Source organism: Sus scrofa, chromosome 1, assembly GCF_000003025.6.
Source record: "Sus scrofa isolate TJ Tabasco breed Duroc chromosome 1, Sscrofa11.1, whole genome shotgun sequence".
NCBI classification, from domain to species: domain Eukaryota; kingdom Metazoa; phylum Chordata; class Mammalia; order Artiodactyla; family Suidae; genus Sus; species Sus scrofa.
In genome coordinates, this window is record NC_010443.5 from 254,003,799 (window position 1) to 254,030,979 (window position 27,181).

Here is a 27,181-nt window from a genome sequence, read left to right on the forward strand (position 1 = left end):
TTAACCCACTGAGCAAGGCCAGGGATCGAACCTGCAACCTCATGGTTCCTAGTGGGATTCGTTAACCACTGAGCCACAATGGGAACTCCCGTTCCCCACTCTTAAGTTTTCTCAATAATTTACTTGAAACACTGGGTGGATCAAGTCAACTTTTTCGGTTTACATGACCTCACAGCTCTGAGAGCACAGTTCACGACCCATGTCCTTAACGGCTCGGCACTTGGGAATGAATGTTGAGTCACCTGGCCATGGCACCAAGCCCATAGAAAACAAACCCTCGGGAGGGTTAACCAAGTCCGAGAAGAGTTCCCTGCCTTTGCCTGGGCAGTCTCTGCCCCCAAACCTGGGTCAAAGCCAATCTCTTCTATTTGGCACCCAAAGGCCCCCAAGCCATGCTCCCCCAACCAGCAATCGAATCCCCACATCAGAGGGCAGCCTTCTGGAGGCGAGGCTGTGACTCGAGGATGCTGCGTTACCTCCTGGGCTTCCGCATTCGACGAAGCTGGGGGCTGCTGGGTGGTCTGTCGGCCGCGGAGCTAGTTGGAAATGGTATCACAGCACACAGTCTCTCTGGGGATTCATATGTTGAAACCTAATGCCCTATGTGATGGTATTAGATGGTGGAGCCTCCCGAGGGTTTGCAAGTGCTTATTTTACGAGGGGAGCCGCCACGAATGGGAATTTAGTGCCCTTAGAAAGAGACCCCACAGAGCTCCCCGGCCCTTCCACCATGTGAAGGCCCAGTGAGAAGCGGTCTTCATCAGCCACATCAGATCGGCTGGCAGCAGATCTGCCCAACTTTCACAACTGTGAGAAATAAATGTTTATAAGCAAAAAAAAAAAAAAAAAAGTCTCCGCATCAGCCTTCAGCCTATAGGTCATAGGCCCACTGCCCATCTACATGCACCCCCAGTTCAGGGTCCACTCCAGAGCCCCCCTGCCGACTGTTGGCACCAGAACATACATTGTGTACGTGCCTATAAGCTTTTCACCAGTGGGATGCCCTGTGCAAGGCGCAGGTGTCCAGTAAATACCAAGTCAAGAAGTGTGTGAAGAGGGAGAGGCAGGAAGAGATATGACATTTTAAAAGCCCAACTCACTTCTTCAGCCTCCAGTGACTGCCCCCACATCCCCTGCCTCCTGCCACCTGGAGCTCCAGTCCCTCTTCCTGGGCCTTCCCACCCCCATGCCATCCCTAGGACAGGGATCCTTCAAGACCTTTTTTTTGTGTGTGTGAATGTGTGTGTTTTTGCCTTTTCTAGGGCCACTCCTGCGGCATATGGAGGTCCCCAGGCTAGGGGTTGAATAGGAGCTGTAGCCGCCTGCCTACGCCAGAACCACAGCAATGCAGGATCCGAGCCAAGTCTGCAACCTACACCACAGCTCATGGCAACACCGGATCCTTAACCCACTGAGCGAGGCCAGGCATCAAACCCACAACCCCATGGTTCCTAGTTGGATTCATTAACCAGTGAGCCACGACGGGAACTCCTCCTTCAGGACTTTTGTCAACTTTAAGACTCCCATCCTCTAGGACGCCTTCCCTATTGTCCCTGGATCTCCAATGCATTGTCTCACATGACCCGGATCCTTTTCTACTTGCAACTTAGCAGTCAAGCTGATGGGCTTCAGAGTTAAACGTGTCTATGTTGGAACCCCAGCTCCCACCGATTCTGCGACCTCAGGCAACTACTCAGCCCAGAATCCGATTCCTCATTTGTTAGGTGGTAGTCACACTTCCTCCACCCCGGAGGTAGCTTCATATAGGCATATAAAGGCCTTGGCAGAGAACCTAACACATGGCAGACAGGCATCAACGCTTTCTTCTCCTGACTGTAATTTCTTGTCTAAACTTCCACATTTCTGGTTACGCAGTCCTAGAGGGCAGGGTCCCTACAGCTCAGCCTTAGCATCTTGGTTTTCAAACTACCCACCTCTGATCTCAGGCTTCTCAGGGGGAGAGTTGCAGAGGGTTCAGGGCCTGAAATGAGGGACGCCAGGTCCTCTGCTTCAATCCTAGCAATTTCTCATTTTTCCCGTTTTGCGTGTTGGGGTGCCACATGAGCTCACCCACGGCAAAAAGCCGTGCTGCTAAAACCAAGTTTGAAAGCGCTGGTTTTGAAGCCAGTTGGGCCCTCGTGGGTCTTGCTGGCGGTGAAGGGGATGCATGATGGAAAAGGGACACAGGTGTGATGAATGAACCATCTCGGAGACCAGGAGCTGGTTAGTGGGGCAGGGCTGAAGCTCTGCTTTATGATCAGACTGTTGTGAGTTGGTGGCAGACAGACAGGCAAAGGCCAAATCTTGGGAAAGCTGGGGCTTCCTGTCTCCAGGGCTGGTCAGGCCCCACCACTTCCCTCATCAGACTCAAAACCCCAGGGGTGAGCCCTCCAGGCGGTCAAGGGCAGGTAGGAGATGAGACAGTGAGGGGAGGATGTGTTCTTGGGGTACAGAATCCTTGACCGCAGGATCCAGAGGCTCCGGGCCAGCCACCAGGAAGCTGTGCATGCCTACAGCCCGTGCTCCCTTGTAATCACAGCGGTAACTGTCCCCAATATGGGCTGTTGCCGCAGGTTCCACCTGTGCAAGGCGCAAGGCCTCATGGAAAATGCGGGGGTCTGGCTTGGGCCAGCCGGCAGCCTCAGAGGTCAGCACAAAGTCGAAGTAGTCCCGCAGGCCAAGACCCACCAGAATGTTCTCCAGGCGTCGGTCAAAGTTGGAGACCACTGCCAGTCTCAGACCTCGTTTTTGGCACCCCTTCAGGGTGGCCTTAGCCCCCTCCAACACCTGCCAGGTGTGGGGGTGACTGAAGTCCTCGTAGAGCTGGTCAGCAATGGGAATCACAACCTGGGCATCCCCAACACCCGCCTGATGGAAGGTCTGCAGGATCACGTCCAGCCACCACTGGCGGGAGGTGAGGCCCTGGCTCAGGCCATAGTTGGGAAAGCTGTGGCTTTGAGCCTTGTACACCTGCGGGAAGGCTTGTCCCAGGGCCGCGGCCTCCACCTGCAGCCCGTGGGCCAAGGCCTTGCTGGCATATTCCACCCCCACAGGGTGGCGGAGCCTGAGCAGCGTGTCCTTCACGTCCCATGTCAGCAGTCGTAATGGCAGCCGGTGCACCATGGCCTGCAGGAGGGGACCCGTCCACCCCAGGTCAGCCTCTGCCTCAGGTCCCAGGGGCCAAGAGGAGGTTGAGCTGGACGAGACACTGCCCTCCCCAACCTGATCGTCTTCTCTTTCCAGGCTTCGTGGGTCAGATCTGCTGGCACCTGGGTCACGTCTTCACAGCAGAAGATCCTGGAACAGGGCAGGCGACGTGGAAGGTCAGGCCTTGGAGGCGGAGACAGACAGGGTTCAAATTGTGATGCTGCCACCTCACCGTGTGACCCTAGGAGTGTCACTCTCTGAAGCCCTGTCTCCTTATGTGTAAGACAAGCCCAGGGGCCCAGCCTCACAAGATTGTTGGTCTCGATGAGATTGTATGTTTACTCCACTTTTTATGTGCTCTAGCAGCTGGGAATGCAACAGAGATGTCTAGATTTCATGGCAATTACAGGCATTAAAGAACAGGGGATACAGCTATTAGACAAAGAACTACACAAATACTTAAGCATAACGAAGGCAGCATGCCCCATGATGTAAATCCAGAAGCAAGTGAAATTTCAGTGGAGAGCTGAATGCCTATTCAGGAAATGGAGGTGGTTTTAAATCTTCCTGGCACTGGAAACAGGGAGTACAAAGGTCCTGAGGCAGGGCAAGGAGTCTGATGCTTTGGGGAAAGAGGGGCTAGCGCAGGCAGGGCCTTGTGGTCAAGGTAAGGAAACAATTATTATGACTGCCATTGCTACTGTTAGGAATGTGAAAGACATTAGAATCCTTGCAAACCATCTGACCAACTCCTTGAATGTTCAGCCAGGACAGACTGGGCCAGGGAGGGGCAGATATTTGCCTAAGGTCACAGCCAGAACTAGAACCCAAACCTCCAGATTCTATGGCCAGTACTCCCTTCCATTGCTTAGACCTATTTGGATTTTTTTATTTTTTTTATTTTTATTTATTTATTTATTTTTTTGTCTTTTGTCTTTTTTTGTTATTGCTGTTGTTGTTGTTCTTGTTGCTATTTCTTGGGCCGCTCCCGTGGCATATGGAGGTTCCCAGGCTAGGGGTTGAATCGGAGCTGTAGCCACCGGCCTACGCCAGAGCCACAGCAACGCGGGATCCGAGCCGCGTCTGCAACCTACACCACAGCTCACGGCAACGCCGGATCCTTAACCCACTGAGCAAGGGCAGGGACCGAACCCGCAACCTCATGGTTCCTAGTCGGATTCGTTAACCACTGCGCCACGACGGGAACTCCGTTGGATTTTTTTTAAAATCTGATTTTGGTGAACCTGTACAGCACAGGACAAAAGGGAGGGCAGAGCAGCCTGGTCCTTCTTCTTCTTTGTTTTTCCCTCTCTATGGCCACACCTTCAGCACATGGAAGTTCCCAGGCCAGGGGTCAAATTGGTGGGGCCTATGCCACAGCTTTGCAGCAATGCTGGATCCTTAACCAGAGGCCGGGGATGGAACTCGCATCTTCCTGGATACTAGTCGGGTTCTTAACCCTCTCAACCACATCCTAGAGGTCCTGGTCTTCCCTGTCTTAAAGCCTCTCTGAGCCCCAGGTGATGATGCCTGCCTGGGTGGAGAACCAGTGAAAGGATTACTGACTGCAGAGAAAACAAATTCTTTAACCCAACGTCTAGAGGGTGGAAGCAGCTTCTGGTCCCAGACAGAGCAGATTCCAGACACCCAACCTGTTCAGCTGTAACCTGAGGGGCCAGAGTTCAGAAGGCAGCCCAGCTGCTGCTGAGGGACAATCATGGCTGGTGAACCTGGGGACAGGCCTTAGAGGAGGTTTGTCAGGAAATGAATTTAAGTCAGTCTGGAACTTAGGGACACCCGTCCAAAGATGCCCTCCCTTTGCAGGTGGGTAGGTGGAGGCCCAGTGAGGGGCGGAAATTCGCCCCAAGTCACGCGGGGAGCCATTGGCGCTGCTAAAACTAGAACAAAGGGCCCACAGCATTTTCCTCAGTTTCTGGAGGGGAATTTAGGGACTTTGGCCGCAGGCCTGAATTGCTCACCCTCCCTCCCCACCTCCAGGGCTCGGAGGTGGCAAAGTCCGGGTAGCCCGCGGCTAGAGAAGTATCTCTACGACCTCTGCCAAAAGCAGCGAGACCTGCGGCGCCAGTCCCTGGGGCCCACGACTCACCCGCCTCGCCGAGAAGCCAGTCAAGAAAGAAACCGCAGCCGCACAGCCACTGGGGAAAAGATGAAGACGCCCCTTTCTCCCAGATCCCAGGCCTCCGCTTGCCCCTCCGCCTCGCCCCGCCCCGCCGCCTCGCCCCGCCCCGCCCCCGCCCCGCCCTCCGCCTCGCCCCGCCCCGCCCCTCCACCTCGCCCCGCCCCTCCGCCTCGCCCCGCCCCGCCCCTCCGCCTCGCCCCGCCCCGCCCCTCCGCCTCGCCCGCCCCGCCCCTCCGCCTCGCTCCGCCCCGCCCCGCCCGCCCCCGCCCGCCCCGCCCCGCCCCGCCCCGCCCCTCCGCCTCGCCCCGCCCCTCCGCCTCGCCCCGCCCCTCCGCCTCGCCCCGCCCCCCCGCCCCCCCATGTCCTTTCTGCTCCCTCTCGCCGTACCCTCACCTCCTGAGACCCTGCGCCTTTGTCACGTGCCCTCACCGCGGGCCTCTGCCCTCCGTGTCCCTTCTGTGACCCTCCCTACCCCTTCGTCAGACACCACGCGATCTCAGTCCCTCTTGCGCCCCCTTCCGTCCCGTACTCCGCCTTTCACCATTACTTTGCACCCCTTGTGCCCTCTTTGCGGGCCCCTGCCCACCCTGCCCTCGCAGCCCCTCACTTTTTTATCCCCTTTCTGTGCTCTCTCTGCCTGCCTTCCTCCTCCCCAAGACCTTTCCGCCTCCCTTGGATCTGGACGCCTCCTGGGAGGTGCCCAGGCTGACTTGGGAAGAAGGGATTTGGGTTTGGATCTGGCTTGCTTTGTGTTGGGTAACCACCTCCCCCTCACTGGGCTCGGGCCTGGGAGGAAACGCAAAGTTCAGTCACAGACCTTTGGCCGGCAAGGGAGAGCCCACGGCTCCAGACATTTCTTTGAGTAACTTTTTCAGCAGAGAAAAAGGGGCCTTGCATGTCACACAAAAGCCAATGACAGGTCCTGCTGTTTTGAAACAAGCTTCTTTGTAATTTACCGGTTCAAAAATGGGTCCACTTCATGGGTATAGTTTCCTCCATATGTCAGATGACCAAAATTCCGAGAGGGTTTTATCCCTTGATCTATCTTATGTGGACTCTGGCCTGGTAATTGCTTCTGGAGACACCTGACCATGTCACAACACTGGCTGCTAGCTAGCTTTGGTTATTTCTCTTTGAGAAATCAAGTTTCTTATGGGGCTTTTTCCTTGAGATTCTCATTCAAGGGAACTAAGTAAACCCAAGCTGGGCCCACAAGACACACATCTGTCTCTCTCTCTCTCCAAAATTTCATTTACTAATTTTTTTTGTCTTTTTGTCTTTTTAGGGCTGCAGCCATGGCATATGGAGGTTCCCAGGCAAGGGGTCAAATAGAAGCTACAGCTGCCTGCCTCCACCAGAGCCACAGCAATGCCAGATCCAAGCTGCGTCTTCGACCTATACCACAGCTCACGGCAACACCGGATCTTTTTTTTTTTTTTGCCTTTTTGTCTTTTTAGGGCCGCACCTTAAGCACATGGAAATTCCTAGGCTTGGGGTCCAATCGGAGCTGTAGCCGCCGGCGTACACCACAGCCACAGCAACGCCAGATCCGAGCCATGTCTGTGACCTGCATCACAGCTCACCGCAATGTCGGATCCTTAACCCACTGAATGAAACCAGGGATCGAACGCATGTCCTCATGGATGCTGAATTCATTAACTGCTGAGTCACGACGGGAATTCCTCATTTACTTATTTTTAAACTTTTATTAAAACCATACATAGGGAAAAGTGCAAGGAAGTGTACTTGTCCTTGGATTTTTACAAAGTGGACATATCTATGCAATCTGTGCAAAGACCAAGAAAAAGAACATCTCTAGAACTCTGGTGCCCTGTCTCCTGGTCACTTACTCCCATGAAGGGGAACCACTATCCTGACTTCTAAATGCATGGTTATATTGGAGTTACCGTCGTGGTGCAGTGGTTAGCGAATTCGACTAGGAACCATGAGGTTTCGGGTTCGATCCCTGACCTTGCTCAGTGGGTTAAGGATCTGGCGTTGCCGTGAGCTGTGGTGTAGGTTGAAGACACAGCTTGGATCCCACGTTGCTGTGGCTGTGGCGTAGGCCGGCAGCTGTAGCTCCAATTGGACCCCTAGCCTGGGGACCTCCATATGCCACTGGTGCGGCCCTAGAAAAAGCAAAAAAAAAAAAAAAAAAATAATAAAAAAAAATGCATGGTTATACTTGTTTCTGAACCGTGTGTGAATGGAATAATACATCATGCATTCTTTTTGCTTTCTTTTTTTTTTTTTTTTTTTTTTTGTCTTTTTGCTATTTCGTGGGCTGCTCTCATGGCATATGGAGGTTCCCAGGCTAGGGGTCGAATCAGAGTTATAGCTGCCAGCCTATGCCAGAGCCACAGCAACGCAGGATCCGAGCCGCGTCTACAACCTACACCACAGCTCACAGCACCGCCGGATCGTTAACCCACTGAGCAAGGGCAGGGATCGAACCCGCAACCTCATGGTTCCTAGTCGGATTCGTTAACCACTGTGCCACGACGGGAACTCCTCTTTTTGCTTTCTTTGCTCAAAATTTTATTGGTAAGTTTCATCCATGTTGCTCTGAGTAGTTTATAGGGCATTCATGTCCCACCTGTGATACCTCAATATATGAGTATACCATATTTTATTGTGGATGGATATTTTGGGTTATCTCCAGTTACTGGTCATTTCAAATATCCAGTTACTGGTTAATTCAAATATTAGAAAATGTTTCTATGGACATTCTTTTTTTTTTGCTTTTTAGGGCCACATGTGTGGCATATGGAAGTTCCCCAGCTAGACGTCAAATCGGAGCTGCTGCTGCCGACCTATGCCACAGCCACAGCCACAGCCACACCAGATCCCATCCGAACCCCATCTTTGACCTGCACCACAGTTCACGGCAACACTGGATCCAGATCCTTTTCCAACAGAGCAAGGCCAGGGGTCAAACCCGCATACTCATGGATACTTGTCAGGGTCATTACCGCTGAGCCACGATGGGAACTCCCCAAGAGAGGTTTTTAATGCTCACCAGAGGCCTGGACATCTGAGAATAATATGCCTTGCTGGTTGTGAAAGCTGAGTTCTCTGCCCGAGGATAAAGTTACTAGTGAGAGTGAGGCCCACAGCAGGAAATGGGGACTGGGAAGGAGCCAGACCCAGGACTACCCCAACCCCTCCAGCTGCCCACCTGGCCATTATTGCTTTTGTAGGCAAAACATGGTGGTTGCGGATGGGGCAGGAGCAGACCGTAGGCTCCAAGCCTTGACTCTGGAGGGAATCATTCAAGGAGACCATGATGCCTAAAGGCAACTCAGCCCCTTGGTTTGCACCATTACTGGAACTAATGACCGCCTAATGTTAGACTGATGATTTCGTTACTGTTTACTGGGAGGGGGCATGGTGTCATGGGTAAGGGTAGAGGCCTTGGAGGTGGGCTATGTGAGTTCACATCCCAGCTCTGTTGTCAGTGATTGCGGTTCTAGATCCAGTTCTGCCCCAAATTTGTCGAGCAGCCTTGGGAGTCATATAAACTCTGTTGACAGAACTTCTTGGTTGCAAACCCAAGGTAAATTTAGCACTCCCCTGCCACCCTGACCCCTTTCCAAGCTTTCCCACTTCAGTAAATGGCCTATCAGCCCCCGAGGAGCTTAAGCCAAATTCACCCTTGACATCTACCTCCAAAAACATTCCCTTATCCATCCCACTGTCACCACCCCGAATAGGCCACATTTCTTTCGTGTTTTAAAACCTTTTTTTTTTTTTTTTTTAATGCTTTCTTCCTGCTTCAGATTCAGATCAGTTAGAAGACTGAACTCTTTCCTTGCCATACCCACAGCATGGAGAAGCCTCCCAGCCAGGGATCAAACCCACGTCACTGGAGCGACCTGAGCTGCTGCGATGACAGTACTAGATCCTTAACCTGCTGTGCCACAAGGAACTCCTAGGCCATATTTCTCATGTGCACTTTGCCAGAGTGCTGTCAAAAATGCTTTTCTAAAATTCAAGCCAGAGTGAGTCATTCCCCTGCCCAGAAGCCTTCAAATGACCTGCTTTTCTTGGGGCACAATGAAAAGGTGCTCCATCTTCCTTAAACATGGCTTTTGAGCCCCTGCAGGATTTGGTCTGAGTCTCTCTCCATGCAGTTCATGCATCTCTTCCTCATCCTTCCCTGTGCTTCAGCCACCCCAGTCTTCCAGCTCACTCTAGCCCCCTGGTTCCCTCTGCGGGGAATGTTCTTCCCTAGACATGTCTTGGCTTGGCTGCTCATTCTCCAGGTCTAGGTTTAAATATCAGACCCTCAGGGAAGCATTTTTCTGGTCCTCCAACCACGTCAGGCCCTGGTGACCCTCACAGCACCTGTCACCACATCACTGGTTACACACTTGCGTCTTGGTCTCGGGTCTCCTCAGGAAGAGTCATCTCTTTGCTCAATGTTCACTCCTGGGGGCCCTGGGCACAGAGTTATTTGCTTCCTGAGGACTGTTTGTAGCAAAAGGGCAGGGCCTGCCTCCCATTTCCTGTGCCTAGAACAGAGCAGGCCCCATGTGCGCTTAGCAATGATGAGTGTGGGATGGCTTTAAAGAACATTCCCTTCCATACTAACCAGAAATGGGCCAGAAACTACGGTGGCAGAAAGTTCCGGTGGGGTCCAAGCCCTGAGGCCCATCCATGGCTCAGCTTCCATGAATGTTTTGGGCCTCCAGGTGACTCTTCAAGTCTTGGCCACCTCCCAAAGGCAGAATGAGATCAGGTTTTCAGTGAAGTTGGCCACGGCTTTGGGAAAGACCACCAGGTGTCAGACGGGAGCTGCCTCTGCCTCAAATATTTCTAAGTTTGAATACAGATTGTACTGCTTTCATGTCTACATTCAGCTTACTTTGGTTCTAGAGCTGGGATTCCCTGTCACTTTGTAGATGAACAGGTAGACTGGCAAACTGGGCCCTGGCTGGGCCTTGTTGCGACACCCTCAGAAGGGTGAATGGAAACCACTCAACCAGTTGCTCAAGCCAGAAGCCCACGAAAACACCCCTGTTTTCTCTCATTCCCTCTCCCAACCCCTCAATGTGAAAGCATCAGTAAAGTCTGCTCCAGAATATAACCTGAAGGCATCCTGCTTCCTTCTCTCTCTCCACTGCCACCACCCTGGTCCAGGCCACTCTCATCGTACCGTGGGATTGACGACAGCCTCCCAGCCAGGCTTTTCCTGACCGGCTCCTCCATTTTTTCCCTAGCAGTGGAATGGGGGAAATTGGAACACGTGCAATTCCTGGTGAAGATGTTTCAGATGGCTTCCTCTCAGATGCAGAATAAAACCCAAGCTTCCTCTGGAGGCGCAGGATCTACCTTTCCAACCTCCAGTCCCGTGGTCCACCTTCTTCCTCCTCATCTGACTCCCAGTGGCCCTGCCAAGCCTCTCCCAGGGCAGGAGCCACATACTCTGTGTCATCCTTGTGGCTTCTGGTAGCTGCTTCCCTGCGCCCTTCCTAAGGCTCTTTCCTTGTCCCTCAGACTCAGGGAGGGCTTTTCCAGAGAGGTCCATCATCTTTCATTCTGCCTCAGATTCTTTCTGTCCCTCAATTTGTAACAATGTATTACAATTCATAACTGTTGTGTTTTCTTGTCTGTTGCCCCTGTTCTTGTCCATGGCATGCAGAGGCTGAGGTCTGTCCTATTACAGCCCTGGGACTCAGCATTGTGCTTGGGCACAAAGCAGACATTCTCAAAAAAAAAAAAAAAAAAAAAAAAGCAAAAACCACTTTCTTCAATAAAAAGCCTTTTTGGTGGCATCTGTGACAGGAGCTCTCTCTTTGCTTCTGATTTTCAATCCTTAGGCAGCGTTCCTGCCTGTTAATGAGCAATTCTTCTCTGCCTGTTAATGAGTAATTCTTCTCTGTGTTTACTGCTCAGAAAACAACAGGAGAGCTCAGGAAGCCTGGCAGCCCCTGGCCTCTGTGGACAGCGTCTTCCCGTGGAATCGCAGCAAATCTCAACTCAACCCAGGGTGCCAAACTAGGCCTCAGTCCCAGTGCACCCAGCTCTGCTGCCAGGGGCCTCGAGCTTGGGTTCAAGATCCAACCGCCCTCCTCTTCCCTTAATGCTCCAAGCCCTTCTCCCAGGCCCCACGGAGCCAATGCCCCTGACTCTGGGTGGCTTTTAAGCTGAAGCCAAACCAGAGGAAGGAGCTGGGGTGGCAGAGGTGAGCCTCAGGGCTGACCTAGGGGAGGCGTCGGGGAGGGGGGGGTGGCTGGGACAGCTTGGGAGGATGTGGCTGGGAGGGTAAGATTTGGCAAAAACCACCCAGGGCTTCTGGGCACCTGCCAGCACATTAAGCAGGAAGAGGGCACAAGCGCACAGTTCTAAAAGCAGTGTTTACTTTGGTTGTCACTTCTCCAAGGCTCAGGAATTTTTAAAGTTCTAGTTCTTGGGTCTGGCGTACTTTCTCCATCAGTCCTTCAGCCACTGCAATAGCTGAGGCGTGTAGTAGGTGATGATGACATCGGCACCTGGGTTGGGAGAGAAGCAGGAAGCGGGGGAGGGAACCGGGAGGAAGCATCAGATCGGCTTTGGGAATCCCTTCTGGGAGATGAGGGCTGTGGGGGGAAGCAGGCTACCATGAAGTGGCATAGCCCATGGGTGTCACAACCTAGACTGGGTCCAGTTCTCGTCCGTCCTAGCTCTGTACAGTGCGTGACCTTGGGGAAGGCATTTTCTCTTTCTGGACCTGTTTGCCAATGTATACATTTTTTTTTTCTTTTCTTTTTTTTTTTTTTTTTTGACTGCTCCCAAGGCACGGGGAAGTTCCTAGAACCTGTGCTATAGCAGCGACCTGAGCTGCTGCAGTGACAACACTGGATCCTTGACCTGCTGAGCCACACGGGAGGGTAAAATTGCACAGTGGGGGAAACAGGTAAGCTGTGAGTTTCCTCCTCACACTGTGTGCTCAACATGAAACTAGCTCCCATTTAGGGAGTGATACACCTATGCCGATTACACGTATCATCTCACTTAAACCTCTTGACATCTGTGCACCAGCTATCTTATCTCAAGTTTATAAATGGGGACACTGGGAGTTCCCATCGTGGCACAGTGGAAACAAATCTGACTAGGAACCATGAGGTGGTAGGTTCAATTCCTAGCCTCGCGCAGTGGGTTAAGGATCCAGCATTGCTGTGAGCTGTGGCGTAGGTCGCAGACGCAGCTCCGATCCTGCATTGCTGTGGCTCTGGCATAGGCTGGCATTGGATTGGATCCCCTAGCCTGGGAACCTCCATATGCTGCAGGTGTGGCCCTAAAGAGACAAAAAAGACCAATAAATAAATAAATAAATAAATAAATAAATGGGGACACTGAGGAGAGAGAAGGGGCTTGGCCAAGGTCTCAAAACCAAAAGTAACAGAGGGCTCTGCTGCCTTCACTGGTCTACATTCTCTTTGGCCGTTTCATATCCCTTCCTCGTCCTGTTTGTTCAGATCACTGGTATTTCCAGGCATGAGATTCCAGGCTGTCTCATGGCTTTGTTTGCCTATCAGGGCAAAGTGCCTACCAGCCCTTGTGGAACAGGTCAAAAAAAAAACCCCGCCCTGCCTGCTTACCAGCTCTACGGAAGGCAGTCATGACCTCCAGTACTGCAGTCTTGAGATCAAATGCCCCGGCCTGGGCCCCGTGCCACAGCATGGCAAACTCTCCAGAAACGTGGTACACAGCAAGAGGGAGCTCAGGATGCTGCAGAGAAGAGGTGGGGGTGGGGAGGAGACAGGTTGAAGTTGAGGGGTTGTGCCTTTGGGAGTGTCCCCTTTTCCCCACCCACTTGGTCTTGAGCCCCATGCCCTGAGATAGCGCTGCTGGTAGCCTGGCTCATTCTTTTTTTTTTTGTTTTTTTTTTTTTGCTTTTTAGGGCCGCACATGTAGCATATGGAAGGTCCCAGGCTAGGGAGTCTAACTGGAGCTACAGCTGTGGGCCTACACCACAGCCACGGCAATGTGGGATCTGAGTCAGATCCGTAACTCACTGAGTGAGGCCAGGGATCGAACCCACAACCTCATGGTTCCTAGTTGGATTCGTTTCTGCTGAGCCATCAAGGGAATGCCTCATTCGTGTGCTGTTAAGGCAGAGCTCTTTAGAGGCTCCTGCGCGTCTGGGCACAGAGGCCCATAGTGGTTCCCGGGCAGGGCTGGGGACAGGAATGGGAGGATTCCTGTTCGTGGGGGTGGATAGCTTCCATCTCTGAGATTCAGCCACCTCTCGATCGGAGGTCCCAGAATCTGTGGGCACACTTTCGTCTCCCCTAGCCCCCTCCGGCCTCTGCCCTGTCTGTGCTCACCTTGGTTTTTTTTTTTTTTTTTTTTTTTTTTGCCATTTTTCTTGGGCAGCTCCTGTGGCATATGGAGGTTCCCAGGTTAGGGGTCAAATTGGAGTTGTAGCCGCCGGCCTACGCCAGAGCCACAGCAACACCAGATCCGAGCCGCGTCTGCAACCTACAACACAGCTCACGGCAACGCCAGATCCTGAACCCACAGAGCAAGGCCAGGGATCGAACCCGCAGCCTCATGGTTCCTAGTCGGATTCGTTAACCACTGCGCCACGACATGAACTCCTCACCTTGGTCTTTACCTCCCGCACGATGTCCAGGTAGGGCATTCCTGGCTTCACCATGAGCATGTCGGCTCCTTCCCGTACATCCCGGTCCTAAGGGGTGAGGTGAGGTGTGGGCAGTTCCCCGGGGGGGCGAGGTGCCTGGGACACGGGGTGGGTGGGGCCGAGCGCTTGGTCACTCACCACTGCTCGGAGGGCCAGGCCTCGTGCTCCAGGCGGCAGCTGGTAGCAGCGGCGATCTCCAAAAGCTGGGCTTGATTGAGCTGCATCCCTAGGAAGCAGGAGCACCAGGGTGGGCTCTGGCTTTGGGCTAATAGGTCAGGGATTCACCAACAGACCCCTATCCATCCCCACTCACCGGAAAGGTCCGTAGAAACAGGAAGCGAATTTGGCGCTATAGCTCATCACTGATACCTACAGGGAGACAATGGGGGGCTCGGCTCAGCCAGCTCTTTCCAGATGTCCCAGGGTGATGTGACAAAGAGACAAAGGACCCAGGCCGGATGTAGGGGCCTATGTCCTAATCCCCCTGGAGCTCTGGGCCTTGCTTTCTCCATCTGAGGTGCAGATGTCAGGGCAGGTCTGGTCCAGGCTTTCTTACCTCCTCCCACCCCTCCCTGCACTCCCTGCCCCTACCCGGTTGCCGAATCCATGTGCCATCAGAGCCTCCTTAATGGCTTCCACGCGTCCATCCATCATGTCCGACGGGGCTATCACCTGACATCCTGAAGGGCAGAGGGTAGCCTTCAGAACTCTGGGAACCTCCATCCCACCCTGCCACCTCCCTGACCCAGAGGTGCTCACCCCTGCTGGTGGCTCACTCACCTGCCTTGGCATAGGCCAGTGCCACCTCCGCCAGCCGCTGGCGGCTCTCCTCAGCTTGGAAGGACCCATTCTCACTCAGAAGCCCTGCAGGACAGACAGCTGAGTTTGGGGAAGTGTCTCGGGGAGTATAGTGGGAGCGCAGCTGGCGGCAGGGCCGGTGGAAAAAGGGAGCTCACCGCAGTGACCGTGGGAGGTGTAGGGGCACAGGCAGACATCGCAGGCCACCAGGAGGCTCGGGAAGTTCTTGCGCAGCAGACGGATCGCCTCGATAGCTGGGGAGTCCTCAGAGTCGGCTGCAGAGCCCCGCTCATCCTGGTGGCCGAGGAAGGACAAAGTGGTGTGTCTGTCACAAGAAGCCTATGGGAGGCATGGTGGCCAGCCAGCAGAGCGCACCCCTGGCCCTCTCTTTTTATTTTTTCCTTTTTCAGCCACACCCTTGTCATATGGAAGTTCCTGGGCCAAGGACCGAATCGGAGCCATACCTGCCACATACGCCACAGCTGCAGCCATGTGGGATCCTTAACCCACTGTGCCTGGCCTGGGACTGAACCGGTGACACCAGAGACAAGCAGATCATTAACCCACCACTGCACCACAGCGGGAACTCCCCTGGCCCTCTCCTTTAGCACTACCACTGCCCTAGATGAGAAGGCACAGTGAGCACTGTTCCCATTTTGCAGAGGGGACCTGACTTGCCCGTTCAGGGAGCTGCAGCCCTACTTAGCTTCCTGGCCCTACACGGCTCCTGGTTTTTTTGTTTGTTTGTTTGCTTGTTTTTGCTTTTTAGGGCTGTACCTGTGGCATATGGGAGTTCCCAGGCTAGGGATCAAATTGGAGCTGTAGCTGCTGGCCTTTGCCACAGCAACAGCAACGCCAGATCTGAGCTGGCTCTACGACCTATACCACAGCTCATGTTATCACTAAGCCACAACAGGAACTCCCACGGCTCCTATTTTAAGGGCAGGGGTCATGTCCATTCACTGGTGGCTGCAGGACCAACTCAAGGCCAGAGGGTGTGGTCAGCATGGAACCTCAGCTTATCCTCACCGAAGCCCCCTCCCCTTCCCTCTGATCCCACCTCCAATTCTTCACCTTGGGAATTCTGCTGGGGACACCGAAGATCAGGACGCAGCGCAGGCCCTCTTCCACCAGGGCTTCAGCATCTCTTCCAGACGGTTCACGCCATATCTACGTGCAGGGGCTAAAGTGAGGCAGGTCCCAGGCAGGGGATTCCCCCCACCCCTGTGGCCGTGCCTCTCTTAAGAGCCAAGTTGCACTTGACCCAGGAGGGTTCGAGCCCCACAGTACGGGGAGGGGCAGGAATGCACCCACTGAACAGATGGGAAAACTGAGGCTCCACAGAGCAGAGGTATGGGATTCAGCTGTGGAAGGCCCCTTTAAAGTGCTCTTACTGAACTCTGATCTGGAGTTCAGCTCTCCTCTGCTATGATGCCTCTGGAGAGGGGCAGCTCAGTACTGCACAGTGCTGCCTCTTCTGCTGTGGAACAGCTCTGACCCTGCGAAAACCCTTCTGAGCTGAAGTTGGCCTCTCCGGACCATCTGCTCCTGGGTCTGCTTCTGCTTCTGGGCACCTCCACCTGGGAAATCACTCCCTCCATCCTCACCCTGCCCTCCCAACCGTGTCGCCTACCTGGCCACTCCTGGGAGGCTGGCGACGGGCTGTTTGTCATCAGGACCATCCCTGCAAGAGCCGGGGATGGGCTATGGATTGGTAACTGTGGGAAGGGCCAGTGGTGAGGGGGTGACTGGGAAGAATGGCGGGGAAGCTGGGGAGGGATACGGAGGTGCAAATGGTGGGAGAGGGATGGGATCCAGTATCTGGTTCCCCTGCCTGGCCAAGCCCAGGGCCTGAAATAATAATAGGAACAAGAATAACAGTGACAACAAGCAACTGTACTAAAACAACAGCACTCACAGGAAGGCAGCAAGTGGTTAAAAACTTACACTCTGAGGTCAGAAGGTCCTCACCTGCTATCCCAGCCACTTACTGACTGGGCGACCTTGGCCAAATGGTACTTTCTTTGACCTTCAGTCCCTTCACCTGTATTCCTTTTTTTTCGCTTTTTAGGGCCGCCTCCATGGCATATGGAGGCGCCCAGGCTAGGGGTCCAATCAGAGCTGTAGCTGCTGGCCTACACCACAGCCACAGCAACGCAGGATCTGAGCCGTGTCTGCGACCTACACCACAGCTCTATGGCAACACCAGATCCTCAACCCACTGAGCAAGGCCAGGGATCGAACCCACAACCTCATGGTTCTCAGTTGGATTTGTTTCCGCTGCGCCATGACAGGAATGCCTCACCTGGATTCTGAGTGGATTCAGTCATTCATTCAACACATATTTATTGAGCACTTGTTATGTGCCTGATACTGTTCTAGGCTCTGATGATATGCAGTGAACAAAACAGACAAAAATCCCTGCCCTCGTGGCTATGACATTCCAAGGGATAATATTCCTATTTTTCCCATGAGAATACTGTCAGGATTGAAGGAGACAACCTATGTAGGAGCTCAGCACAGTGGTACCTGGGACACAGTAAGCCCTCAGGAAGGGTCAGCTGATTCTATCATGAATGATCACAGCTGCCACCTCTTACATGCATACAGCACTTTACAACCTACAGAACATCTCCTCAGCTTCTGTTTTATTGCAAAAACAAACAAACAAACAAAAACAAACAAAAAAACAAACCAGATGCTATTTTACTGCAAAAGCTCAGGATGACAGGTAAGGGTTATTTTTTTTAATTTTTGGTTTTTTTTGTCTTTTCTAGGGCTACTCCCTCGGCATATGGAGGTTCCCAGGCTAGGGGTCCAATCGGAGCTGTAGCTGCCGGCCTGTGCCAGAGCCACAGCAACGCAGGATCCAAGCCGTGTCTGCAACCTACACCACAGCTCACAGCAACACCGGATCCTTAACCCACTGAGCAAGGCCAGGGATCGAACCCGCAACCTCATGGTTCCTAGTCAGATTCGTTAACCACTGCATCACGACAGGAACTCCAAGGGTTATTTTTATTTGCCAAACAGGAAGACTACTCTTTGCAAGCTCCCCCCGCCCCCAGATGGCTGTCCTTAACCCAGCAGGCCACTTCCAATACCTCGTGCTCCAAGCTGACAGCTCACTTTACCCCCCAACAGTAACACAGACACCTGCTCTGGTCATGTCCCCCCAATACACCCCCTGCAGAGACCTGGCTCTTTGGAGGACTCACGTGACAAAGATGGGGTAGATGAGGTTGGAGGCACTAAGGCTGGTGGCGGCTGTCTGCCAGGTCCGAAGCAGTGGGTGGAAGTAGCCGCTGTGCAGGACTGACTGTGGCTGCATGGTGGGCAGGGGGCACAGAGAGCAGCCAGCTGGTTGGAATGGAGGGCTCCTGGGGGTTCTGCTTCGTGCTCAGCTCTGTGGGGTGATGGGAGGTACATGAGACATGGTCCCTGCCCCTGGGAGGTGGTCACGCACCCCCAGGTTCTTCCAGATTCCTAACTCCTCTGCTCTGTACCCCAGGGCTACTCCTAGTGGGGTTCACCTATCCCTGTTGGTCTTTACCAAGATAGGCAGACGCATAAAAGCAGGCCTTCAGAAACTTCGAGAGCAATCTCAATCTAGTAATATAAACTCTGGGTTTGGATTTTATATGGTCTCTCTCTTTTATAAAAACATGTCTCTAGTAGCTCATTTTCATTGTATTTTATCAAAGAATCAGGCTGGGATGGACTGGCCACCACTTAAACTTTGCCTATTCCATGAACAAGGTCCATGTGCATGGCAGAAATTTTAGAAAAGTACAGATAAGCAAAAAAAGGGGGACAAAATCTCCTGTAATTCTACCACTATGGAAAAGCACCCCAATCCCTTGGTACCTGGACTTCTTATCAGGCAGGACCCACACTAAGAGGATAAAATAGCACCATGCCCGACAGACAGAGAGACACCCCCTGTGGAATAGCCATGGCAGCTGTCTTTTCCAGCCCATGAGAACTCCTGCTGCTTCTTCAGAACTAGCCACACTTCCTTCTGGCTCACCCTCTCTTTCCCTAGGAGGCTGGTGCTCTTTCTACGACCCCCCCACCCCCAAATCCTGCCAGGTTCTCTACCAGGCAGCCCCTCCTTCCTTCTCCCTCTGCAGCATCTCTTCTTCTCCAGATCACAATTTCTCTTAGATGACAGTTCCCTGTGGACCTAGCTTATTTTGTCCCAGTGGACAGAGCTTCTGCAGGGCAGGGTCCACAGTTAGTTCATTCCTGCCACCCCTGCAGCACCCTGCATACACAGTAAATATTTAGCCACATGAGGTACAAGACAACATGCCCTAAATGTCAAAAAAGGGGCGTGAGACAGAATGAAGCTGGGGCATTCACGTTGGTTTCTTGAGCACCTACTGTGTGCCAGGCCATGCTGGGCACTCGCACACATGATGTCTCAAGTTGGCATTGCGGTCCTGGGAGGTCCGGCTGACCGAGGGCATCTCAGAGAGGCGGAGCCTACCACAAAGGAAGCATGACTTCCCATTTAGAGTTAGGAGGTCAGAAGAAGCTTGTGCGAAGATGGGACTTGAACTTGGTTTTGCAGGATGAACGCATTCACCTTGGCAGAGGTAAAGAAAGGGGTCAAGGGTGGAGCAGGGGGACGGGCTGTGGATGCTCTGAGGACTGGAGGGGCAACAGGGGATGTGGTAAGTGTGGAGGGGAGCCAGACTGAGGACCAGAAAGATTTCTGAGCAGGGGGCGGGGGAGGGGCCGGGTCAAAGCCTGGCTTTAGGAAGATAATTCTTGAAGCCTGAGCAGAGCCAAAGAGAAGCAGAGGAACAGCGGCTATGGGGCTAGAGTGGCGGGGAGGGGGGGGCACCCTAAGGCGGCCAAGAGGCTGTCTCCTGGGGCAGATGCTCTAGCTTGCTTGACCTAGAGAGCCACGGGAGACAAGGATAGGCAGGAAGAAGGCGGTGGGGAGCCTGGCTTGGAGAGGAGCTGGAGAGCTCTGTTTTAGACATTTCCTTTTGGAGATGCCTAATAGCCAAGTAAGAGAGGAAAAAAAAAAGAGCCACCAATCCCTGCTTGGATGAATGGGACCTCAAGGCCCAGAGAGGCTCAGGGACTTACCCGAGGCTGCACAGTCTCTGGGCCCGGTGTGGAGGCTCCCTTAGTACACTGATAACGCCTTTCCCTCTCCCTGGCCCCCAGTCTTCCAGGCCCCTTTGGCTCCCTCCCAACCAGTCAGGGGCCTCTTTTGTCTGATCCTCCTCCTTGGCGGGCTTATCCAGAGCCACGCGGGATCCACCCTCCCACCACGCCCCTGAGGCAGCCACATCAACAGACCCAGGGGCCAGCCAGGCCTCCCCAGATGTCCCAACCCCCAATTGAATGATTCTTTGGTGGATACAAAGTCCTGAGTGCTCTTTTGGTGAGAAATTTTTGCTCTCAGGTCTGCCAGGGATTAGCCCAGCTCAGAGAGCCTAAATCATTTGCGCAAGACCAGGGAGCTAGCTGGTGACTAAGCCAAACTGTGAGTTAGTTCTAGACAGGTTTTCCCTATGATACCCCACACTTGATTCAGTAGGCATCTCTCTGCCTTGGGGCTAGAGAGATGGAGGAGAGCAGATAAAAATATATGGGGTATATGTTATGTGCTGGGCACTGTACTAGGAACTTTATATATTTATTATCTCATTGAATGGCAGAGACTCAGAGAGGTTAAGTGACTTGCTCACTGTCAATCTGCAGAGGCAGCTCATGTTTTGAAGCCAGGTCTTTAGGTCTCTGATTCACTTTAAGGCTACTTTTGTAGCAGGGGGACCCTAGCTTCTGGAATCCAGAGCTGCATTCCACTGGCCTCAATCCCACATCGACATGAGAAGGCTGCACATGCCTTCTGCTTATCAGAAGCCACAGGGCTGGGTTGCCTAGGGGCCTTGCAGTCTAATTCACCAGAGGAGAGGAGGGTTTGGGGATGAGGGACAAGAGAGGAAGGGGAGAGAGTAGTGAGGGGGAGGCCTCACTAGGGCAGTTCCATTTTTTTCTGTTTTTTTTTTCCCCCCTTTAATTTTGGATTCAGCAAGAGATTTGAGAAATGGGTATTAGTGCAGAAAAAATTAAAATGTTGAACATCACCAATACCATTTAACCTCTTACATTCTGATGTGGAAAGCAGGGTGGAGAAAGGCGACGGGAGGGGTCTGACATCCCCAGAGTCAGGTGCAGAGCTGGGCTTGACCATGGGTCTCTTGGCTTCTGCTCAAGTTCCCTGTTACCTGCACCACACATAGTCATTCTGTTACAACTCGTGCTTAATAAATATCTGTGTAGTAATAAATATCCAGGCAACGGAGGTGCTTTTCTGTTTGCAGAGCCAAATCCAGGTGGAGGTTTTGCTTTGCCAAAAGTCCCTCAAAGACTGGAAGAGTTTCACATACTTGGGAGTGGCCCTTCTCCCAGATCAAGGGAGCCCATAAGCCACAGCTGAAGCCCTGCGATGCCCCACTGAAGACAAGGGCAAGTCACCTTGGGATTCAGAATGGGTTGGCTTAACTGAAAGGCTGTATCAGGCAGGGCAGAAAGAACCATGTTTCAGAGGCCAACAGACCCTGTGCTCTGTGGGCGACTTTGGGCAATGCTGCGGAATCTGCATTTCGCAATTTCTGAAATGGGAATGATACCATCAGAGGTGCAGAGCTGCAGAGAAGATCAGAGATAGGGAACGAGGTATGTGCCTGGCACAAGTAGCTGCACGGTAAACATGCAGCTATTTTTACTATTATGAGGAGTAGAAGTGAGCAGGGTGTAACCTCCTAGAGTGCCGTCACAGCGGTGCCTTCGGTACCATACCGGGAAGGGACTTTCACTCAAATCTGTATGGGCCACGGGGTCTTCTAAGACCTCTGAGGTCATATCTCTGCCTTCCAGCAGCTTATGTGGTGGAGGAAAAATAATCACCACCCAGACGCTACTGTAGAGGGGTGGACTGTGTCTCTGAGAGACAAGGATGGATGGCTTCATGGAAGAGGGGACACTGAGGGATGAGTAAATTCTCAGATTGTTTAGGAAGTTACCTCTTTCCTTAGAAGGTAACTTCCTCAAGTGGGGAGTAACGGAAGCTGGGCCCTGAGAACTACCACCAGGAGGGGCTGAGAAGAGCTGCAGGGTCCGATTCCCTGTTGTTGTGCTCTGCTGAGGATTCCAGAGGCTGTGGTCCTGGCACAGAGGGTTGGGAGCTACTGCCAGCTATGGCAGGCTCTGCCACTAGCAGGGGAGGAGGCAGTCAGGAGGGCCAGGAGGGAGAAGGTGGCCAGAACTGAGAAATCCAAAGTCCCAGAAAGGCCCAGGACAGCAGGTGTCAGGCAGTTCTGAAACGGGACTGACCAGCTGCCTATTGATTCAGCCTGCATTTTCTGAATGTCTACTCTGGGCCTAACCGGTGCTAGAAACAGAAATAAAAGAGAAGAATGAGACCCAGGCCTTGCCTTGCCTTTGAAGAGCCCAGTCTCGTCTGGGCTTAGCCATTAGGAGAATTTGGAGAATTTGCCAATTCCAAAAATCCCAGAACATGCTGGTTAGGAGGGTTCATAAAGCTTGCTGATTGCATCATTGAAATGAACACTATTGGCATGATGGGGAACTGGGCTCAGAGAGGGGCAGGCATTTGGGCCAAGATTGTGCAGGGGCCAATGGCAGATCTGGGGCTAGAATCCAGGTCTCTGGCAGTGAGGTCATCAGTGTCCACCATTACCCCTTGATTTTTTTTTTTTTTTTGGTCTTTTTGCCATTTCTTGGGCCGCTCCCGTGGCATATGGAGGTTCCCAGGTTAGGGGTCTAATCGGAGCTGTAGTCTCCGGCCTACGCCAGAGTCACATCAACGGGGGAGCCGAGCCGCGTCTGCAACCTACACCCCAGCTCATGGCAACGCCGGATCGTTAACCCACTAAGCAAGGGCAGGGACCGAACCCACAACCTCATGGTTCCTAGTCGGATTCGTTAACCACTGCGCCACGACGGGAACTCCCCTTTGATATTTTAAGTATAGATTTCTTTCTTTCTTTTTAGGGCTGCAGCTGAAGCGTATGGAAGTTCCCAGGCTAGGGGTGGAATCAGAGTTGCAGCTGCCAGCCTATGCCACAGCCACAACAATGCTAGATCCAAGCCAGATCCAAGGGGAATCTGTGACCTATATCGCAGCTTGCAGGAAGGCTGGATCCTTAACTCACTGGGCAAAGGCAGGGATCAAACCCACATCCTCAGGGATACCAGCTGGATTCTTAAAACACGGAATCAAAAGGAACTCCTAAGTATAGATTTCAAAGCTGCTCATCAGCAGAGGTGGACTCCTGGAGAGCTCTTGGTGAAAGAGGTTGGGAGGGAAGAGGTAGAAAGGCAACTCTGGACCTGGTTGCAGCTAGCAGCAAGATGGTTAGGCTTGTGGATTTTGGAGTCTCTACACGTGGGTTCAAATCCTGGTTCTGTCACTTTTCAGCTGTGTGACTTCAGTCCCCTCATCTGGCCAATAAGGGCTTGAACTGAGCTTGATGGGCTGTTGTAAGACTGAATGGGCCAATGCATGCACCGTACATACAAGGCTAGCACAGAGTGGCTGTTATTGCTTGCACCTCCCTCCCCCATACTGCTAGGCACCGCGGGCTCTGCACTGATGGAGACTACCCCAGCGATCTCCGAGGGAATGGAGCCCAGAGAGGAGACTCGGAGTCTCCAAGAACTACAGCCCCGAGTCTCCAAGGACTACAGCCACGCGGAGACCCCAACCCCGCTGCAGCGGGACATCTAACTCTAAGAACCCAAACAGGGGTCCCACAATGACTCCGTCTCCAGCGACATCGCCGGCGCTCCTTGGAGTACAGCACGATCTGGGTCTGGGGATACAAGACTCTTGGTGCCAGAGCCCCCGCGTCCAAGTCTGCCAACTCCCGGAGTCTGGCCCCCACTCACCGGCTTTCGTAAGGAATCCACGCCGCTACTCCCGCCACCACAGTCGCGAGCTCTGGTCTCTTGGGCCCACGCGGGGGCGGGGCAGCTCACCCGGAAGCAGCGCCCCCCTCTCACAGCCCGCCCCCGACAGGTTGCAGGCCACGCCCCCTGCGGGTGCTTTGCCTGAGGGCTGGTCAGCTCCAGCTACAGCCCCGCCCACGCACGGCGGCAGACCTGGCCAATCGGGTGCGCTGAAGGGCTGGAGGGCCCGCCCCTCCCCTCAGCGAGGTCCGCGCCTGTGCAGGGAAGACCGCCAGGGCGCCCACTTGGACAGTGCTGCAGCACTGCGAGAGGGGCGTTGCGTGTGAGCAGGCGTGGGAGGCAGCTACAGCTTTGCGGTTCTCTTTACAGCTTTTCTCTTCCCAGCCCAGCACGTTTGGCGCTGATTGTTGAAAGAATAATTAGATCTCAAGGATTTTAAACAACACCGTAATACCTAACACAATAGCTAAGTCCTTTTTTGCGGACTGAGCATTTTAAATTAGTTAAGCACCAGGCTGGCTTCCAAGTTTTCAGACAAAATTTATTCCAGCGTAATTTCTCAGGACCTACTCTTGTGCCATAGTTTCAGAGCTGTGATGTGAAAGACATGGGTACTTTGGAAAGGCTCCAAGTCTGATAGGAGCATCAGACCTGTCTGTCCGTGACGGGTACAAAGAAAGATTTGCCCGCAAGTCCGGGGGCGGGGCGGGGGTGGAGGTAAAATGCTGCAGGGTATGTGCAAGGGTGGGAAGGATCTGGTGACGCTTATGGGGCTTAGGTGAACTGGTGGGATCAGATGAGTGAAATAGGGGTCGGGGTCAATATACCCTAGCAAAGGAATTCCTTTATAAAGGTGAGACAGGGATTATTGAAAAGTTGACTTTGAACTGTGAAGGATGCCAGTGGGTTGTACTATATTTATTCTCAGATCTTATTTCTCAAAATCTGTATCCCAAACCTGTTTTATGCATCTTTCTATTACAAGTCCAAGAGGCTTAATGCTGGGGAAATACGACACTGCTTAGTTCCTTGCTACAAGTTCTGATCTGCGTTCAAATAAGGAAGGTGGTGGAAAGAAGGCTGTGCATTAAAGAGTCAGGGACAGTCCCATACATTTTACATTCACTTACCTAATTTGATAATTCTGTTACAATCCTCATTTTATAGACTGGGAAAACAATTGCCAGGAGATTAATTTGCCCCATGTCACACTGGGCTTTCTCTTCAACTCCTGCTATCCATACTCCTTCAACTCATAGAGGTAATTACTATTTATTACCCCCCCACCTCAAGTTTAGATCCGCTGCCTGTTTCTTTCATGACACCTGTTCCATCTCTGACTTTATTGATAACTAGAAATAATTAGGACCAGAGTTCCCTGGTGGCCTAACAGTTAAGGATTTGACACTACCACTGCTGTGCTTCAGGGGTTCGATCCCTAGCCAGGGAACTTAAGCATGCCACGATCACGGTGGAAAAAAAAAAATTAGGACCATCTATTACCTCTAAGATCTCAAACAGGGTGGAAAATTAAAAAATTTTTTTTGGTGTAATCTATTTTTCCCATGTCTCGCTCTTGTTTTTGACTGAAAGATCGGTTCCCACTTCCCGATCTTTTAAAATATTTTACTTCAGGACATCATCTTTTAAAATATTTTACTTCAGGAATCACCTTTTAAAATATTTTACTTCAGGACATCATCATGGCACAGCGGAAACGAATCTGACTAGGATCCATGAGGTTGTGGGTTTGATCTGTGGCCTCACTCAGTGGGTTAAGGATCTGGTGATGCCATGAGCTGTGGTGTAGGCTGGCAGCTGTAGCTCCAATTAGACCCCTAGCCTGGGAACCTCCATATGCAGTGAGTGCAGCTCTAAAAGGCAATATAATAATAACAATAATAATAATAATAATAAAATATTTTTCCTTAATCTGTCACTCTTATCCATAAAAAGTATTGTGAATGCAACACTATGAATAAATCTTAAATATAGCATTGAACAGAAGGAGTCAGACACTGTACGACTGTATGATTTCATTTATGATAACGTACAAGCCCAGGAAAAATTAATCTGTGCTAGCAAAATTAATCAGGATAGTGACTTCTACTGGGGAGATAGGAAGTGACCAGAAGGGAGACCAAAGGGTCTTTTTTATAGTGCTGGTCATGTTGTTTATTGATCCCAGTGTAACTTTCATGGATGTGTTTAGTTTGCGAAAATTTATCAAGCTCTACTCTTATTTGCGCCTCTTTATATGTGTATTATACTTACTGAAACAAAAAACAAACAAAAAAACCCACCCGAAGCCCCCACTAAACTATTGTGAGTGCCTCCCATGTAGGTACATGACATTATGCTAAATGCTTGCAAGAGCATAAAAAGAACTAAAGATTAGTGGTTGCCAGAGAAAGGAGGGAGGGAAGCAGGCGGAGTAACTGCTTGACTGGTATGGGGTTTTATTTCAGGGTGATGAAAATGTTTTGGAACTAGATAGAAGTGGTGGCTAGGAATGTGTTAAGTGCCACTAAGTTGCTTATTTAATTAAATTAATTGATTAATTTATTTTTGCTTTTTAGGGCCACACCTAAAAAGTTCCCAGGCTAGGGGGGGCATCAGAGCCGTAGCAGCCGCCCTATGCCACAGCCACATCAGCGGCAATATGGGATCCTAGCTGTGTCTGAGACCTACACCACAGCTGATAGCAATGCCAGGTCTTTAACCCCTGGAGTGAGACCAGGGAATCAAACCTGAGTCCTCATGGTTACTAGTTGGGTTTGTTACTTCTGATCCACAACGGGAACTCCCTGAGGATTCGTTCTTGACTGGAGCCTTATGTTGGAGTAGAAACAATGGAAGAAGGTCCATGGAGTAACAGGTCTAGCTATGGATTTGATTTAATAGAAAGCAGTGAGGGACTGTAACATAGCAATGTTCCAGGAAGTCCCACTTGGCAAGCAGTACACAAAGGAAGCTAGGGGAAGCAGTGATGAGGCAGGAAACTGAGCTCAAAGGAAGCCACAAAAGTCCAGATGGGACCTGAGGGCTTAGCTGGGTGGTGCTCATGGAACTTAATGCGCCCCTAAGTTCACCCAACATTGTTTACAATCACCAATATATGGAAACAACCAAGTGCCCAACAACAAATGAATAAAGATGTTGTGTGTATATACATATGTTCACAGACACACCCACATACAGCGGAACATTATTCAGCCATAAAAAGATGAAATTTTGCCACTTACAACATGAATGGACTTTCAGGTTATTGTGCTAAGGGAAATAAGTCCTATGGAGAAAGACAGTATGATTTTCCTTATATGTGGAACTTAAAAACTAAAGCAAATAAAAACCAAACCAAACTAATCAAACAAATCAAACCAAACCTACAGAGAACAGAGCAGTAGTTACCAGAGGGGAAGGGAAAAATGGGTAAAGGGAATGAACAGTATGGTAAAGGATGGAAAATACATTTCTGGTGAGTAGCATGTTGTAGGGTATACAGCAGT

General features: G+C 51.9%; 2 protein-coding genes across 5 annotated transcripts; both read right to left on the reverse strand.

Annotated features, from left to right (window-relative positions):
• On the reverse strand, positions 2,220–6,006 carry HDHD3 (haloacid dehalogenase like hydrolase domain containing 3). Of its 4 annotated transcripts, none has more exons than XM_021067749.1 (3): positions 5,895–6,006; positions 5,255–5,303; positions 2,220–3,297 (listed from the first exon to the last, which is right to left on the reverse strand). In XM_021067749.1, exon 3 carries the CDS (start codon positions 3,121–3,123, stop codon positions 2,368–2,370), a length of 756 nt encoding a protein of 251 aa, XP_020923408.1. In that variant the 5' UTR covers positions 3,124–3,297; positions 5,255–5,303; positions 5,895–6,006; the 3' UTR covers positions 2,220–2,367. The 4 variants fall into 4 exon arrangements, with proteins under 4 accessions (XP_020923408.1, XP_020923405.1, XP_020923415.1 ...); XM_021067746.1 differs by having other exon boundaries at positions 2,220–3,330; XM_021067756.1 differs by lacking the exon at positions 5,895–6,006 and adding an exon at positions 5,681–5,807.
• Positions 11,628–23,786, reverse strand: ALAD (aminolevulinate dehydratase). Its single transcript, XM_021067765.1, is given in 13 exon segments — positions 11,628–11,781; positions 12,871–13,000; positions 13,878–13,964; positions 14,055–14,142; positions 14,230–14,285; positions 14,508–14,596; positions 14,697–14,780; positions 14,873–15,008; positions 15,789–15,847; positions 15,850–15,884; positions 16,348–16,398; positions 17,933–18,120; positions 23,652–23,786. Coding segments are annotated over 12 exon segments (987 nt in total). The 5' UTR covers positions 18,046–18,120; positions 23,652–23,786; the 3' UTR covers positions 11,628–11,722.

Bases quoted from the DNA above. Each gene is read 5' to 3' on its own strand.
- HDHD3 (XM_021067749.1), bottom strand. From the start codon at position 3,123: ATGGTGCACCGGCTGCCATTACGACTGCTGACATGGGACGTGAAGGAC.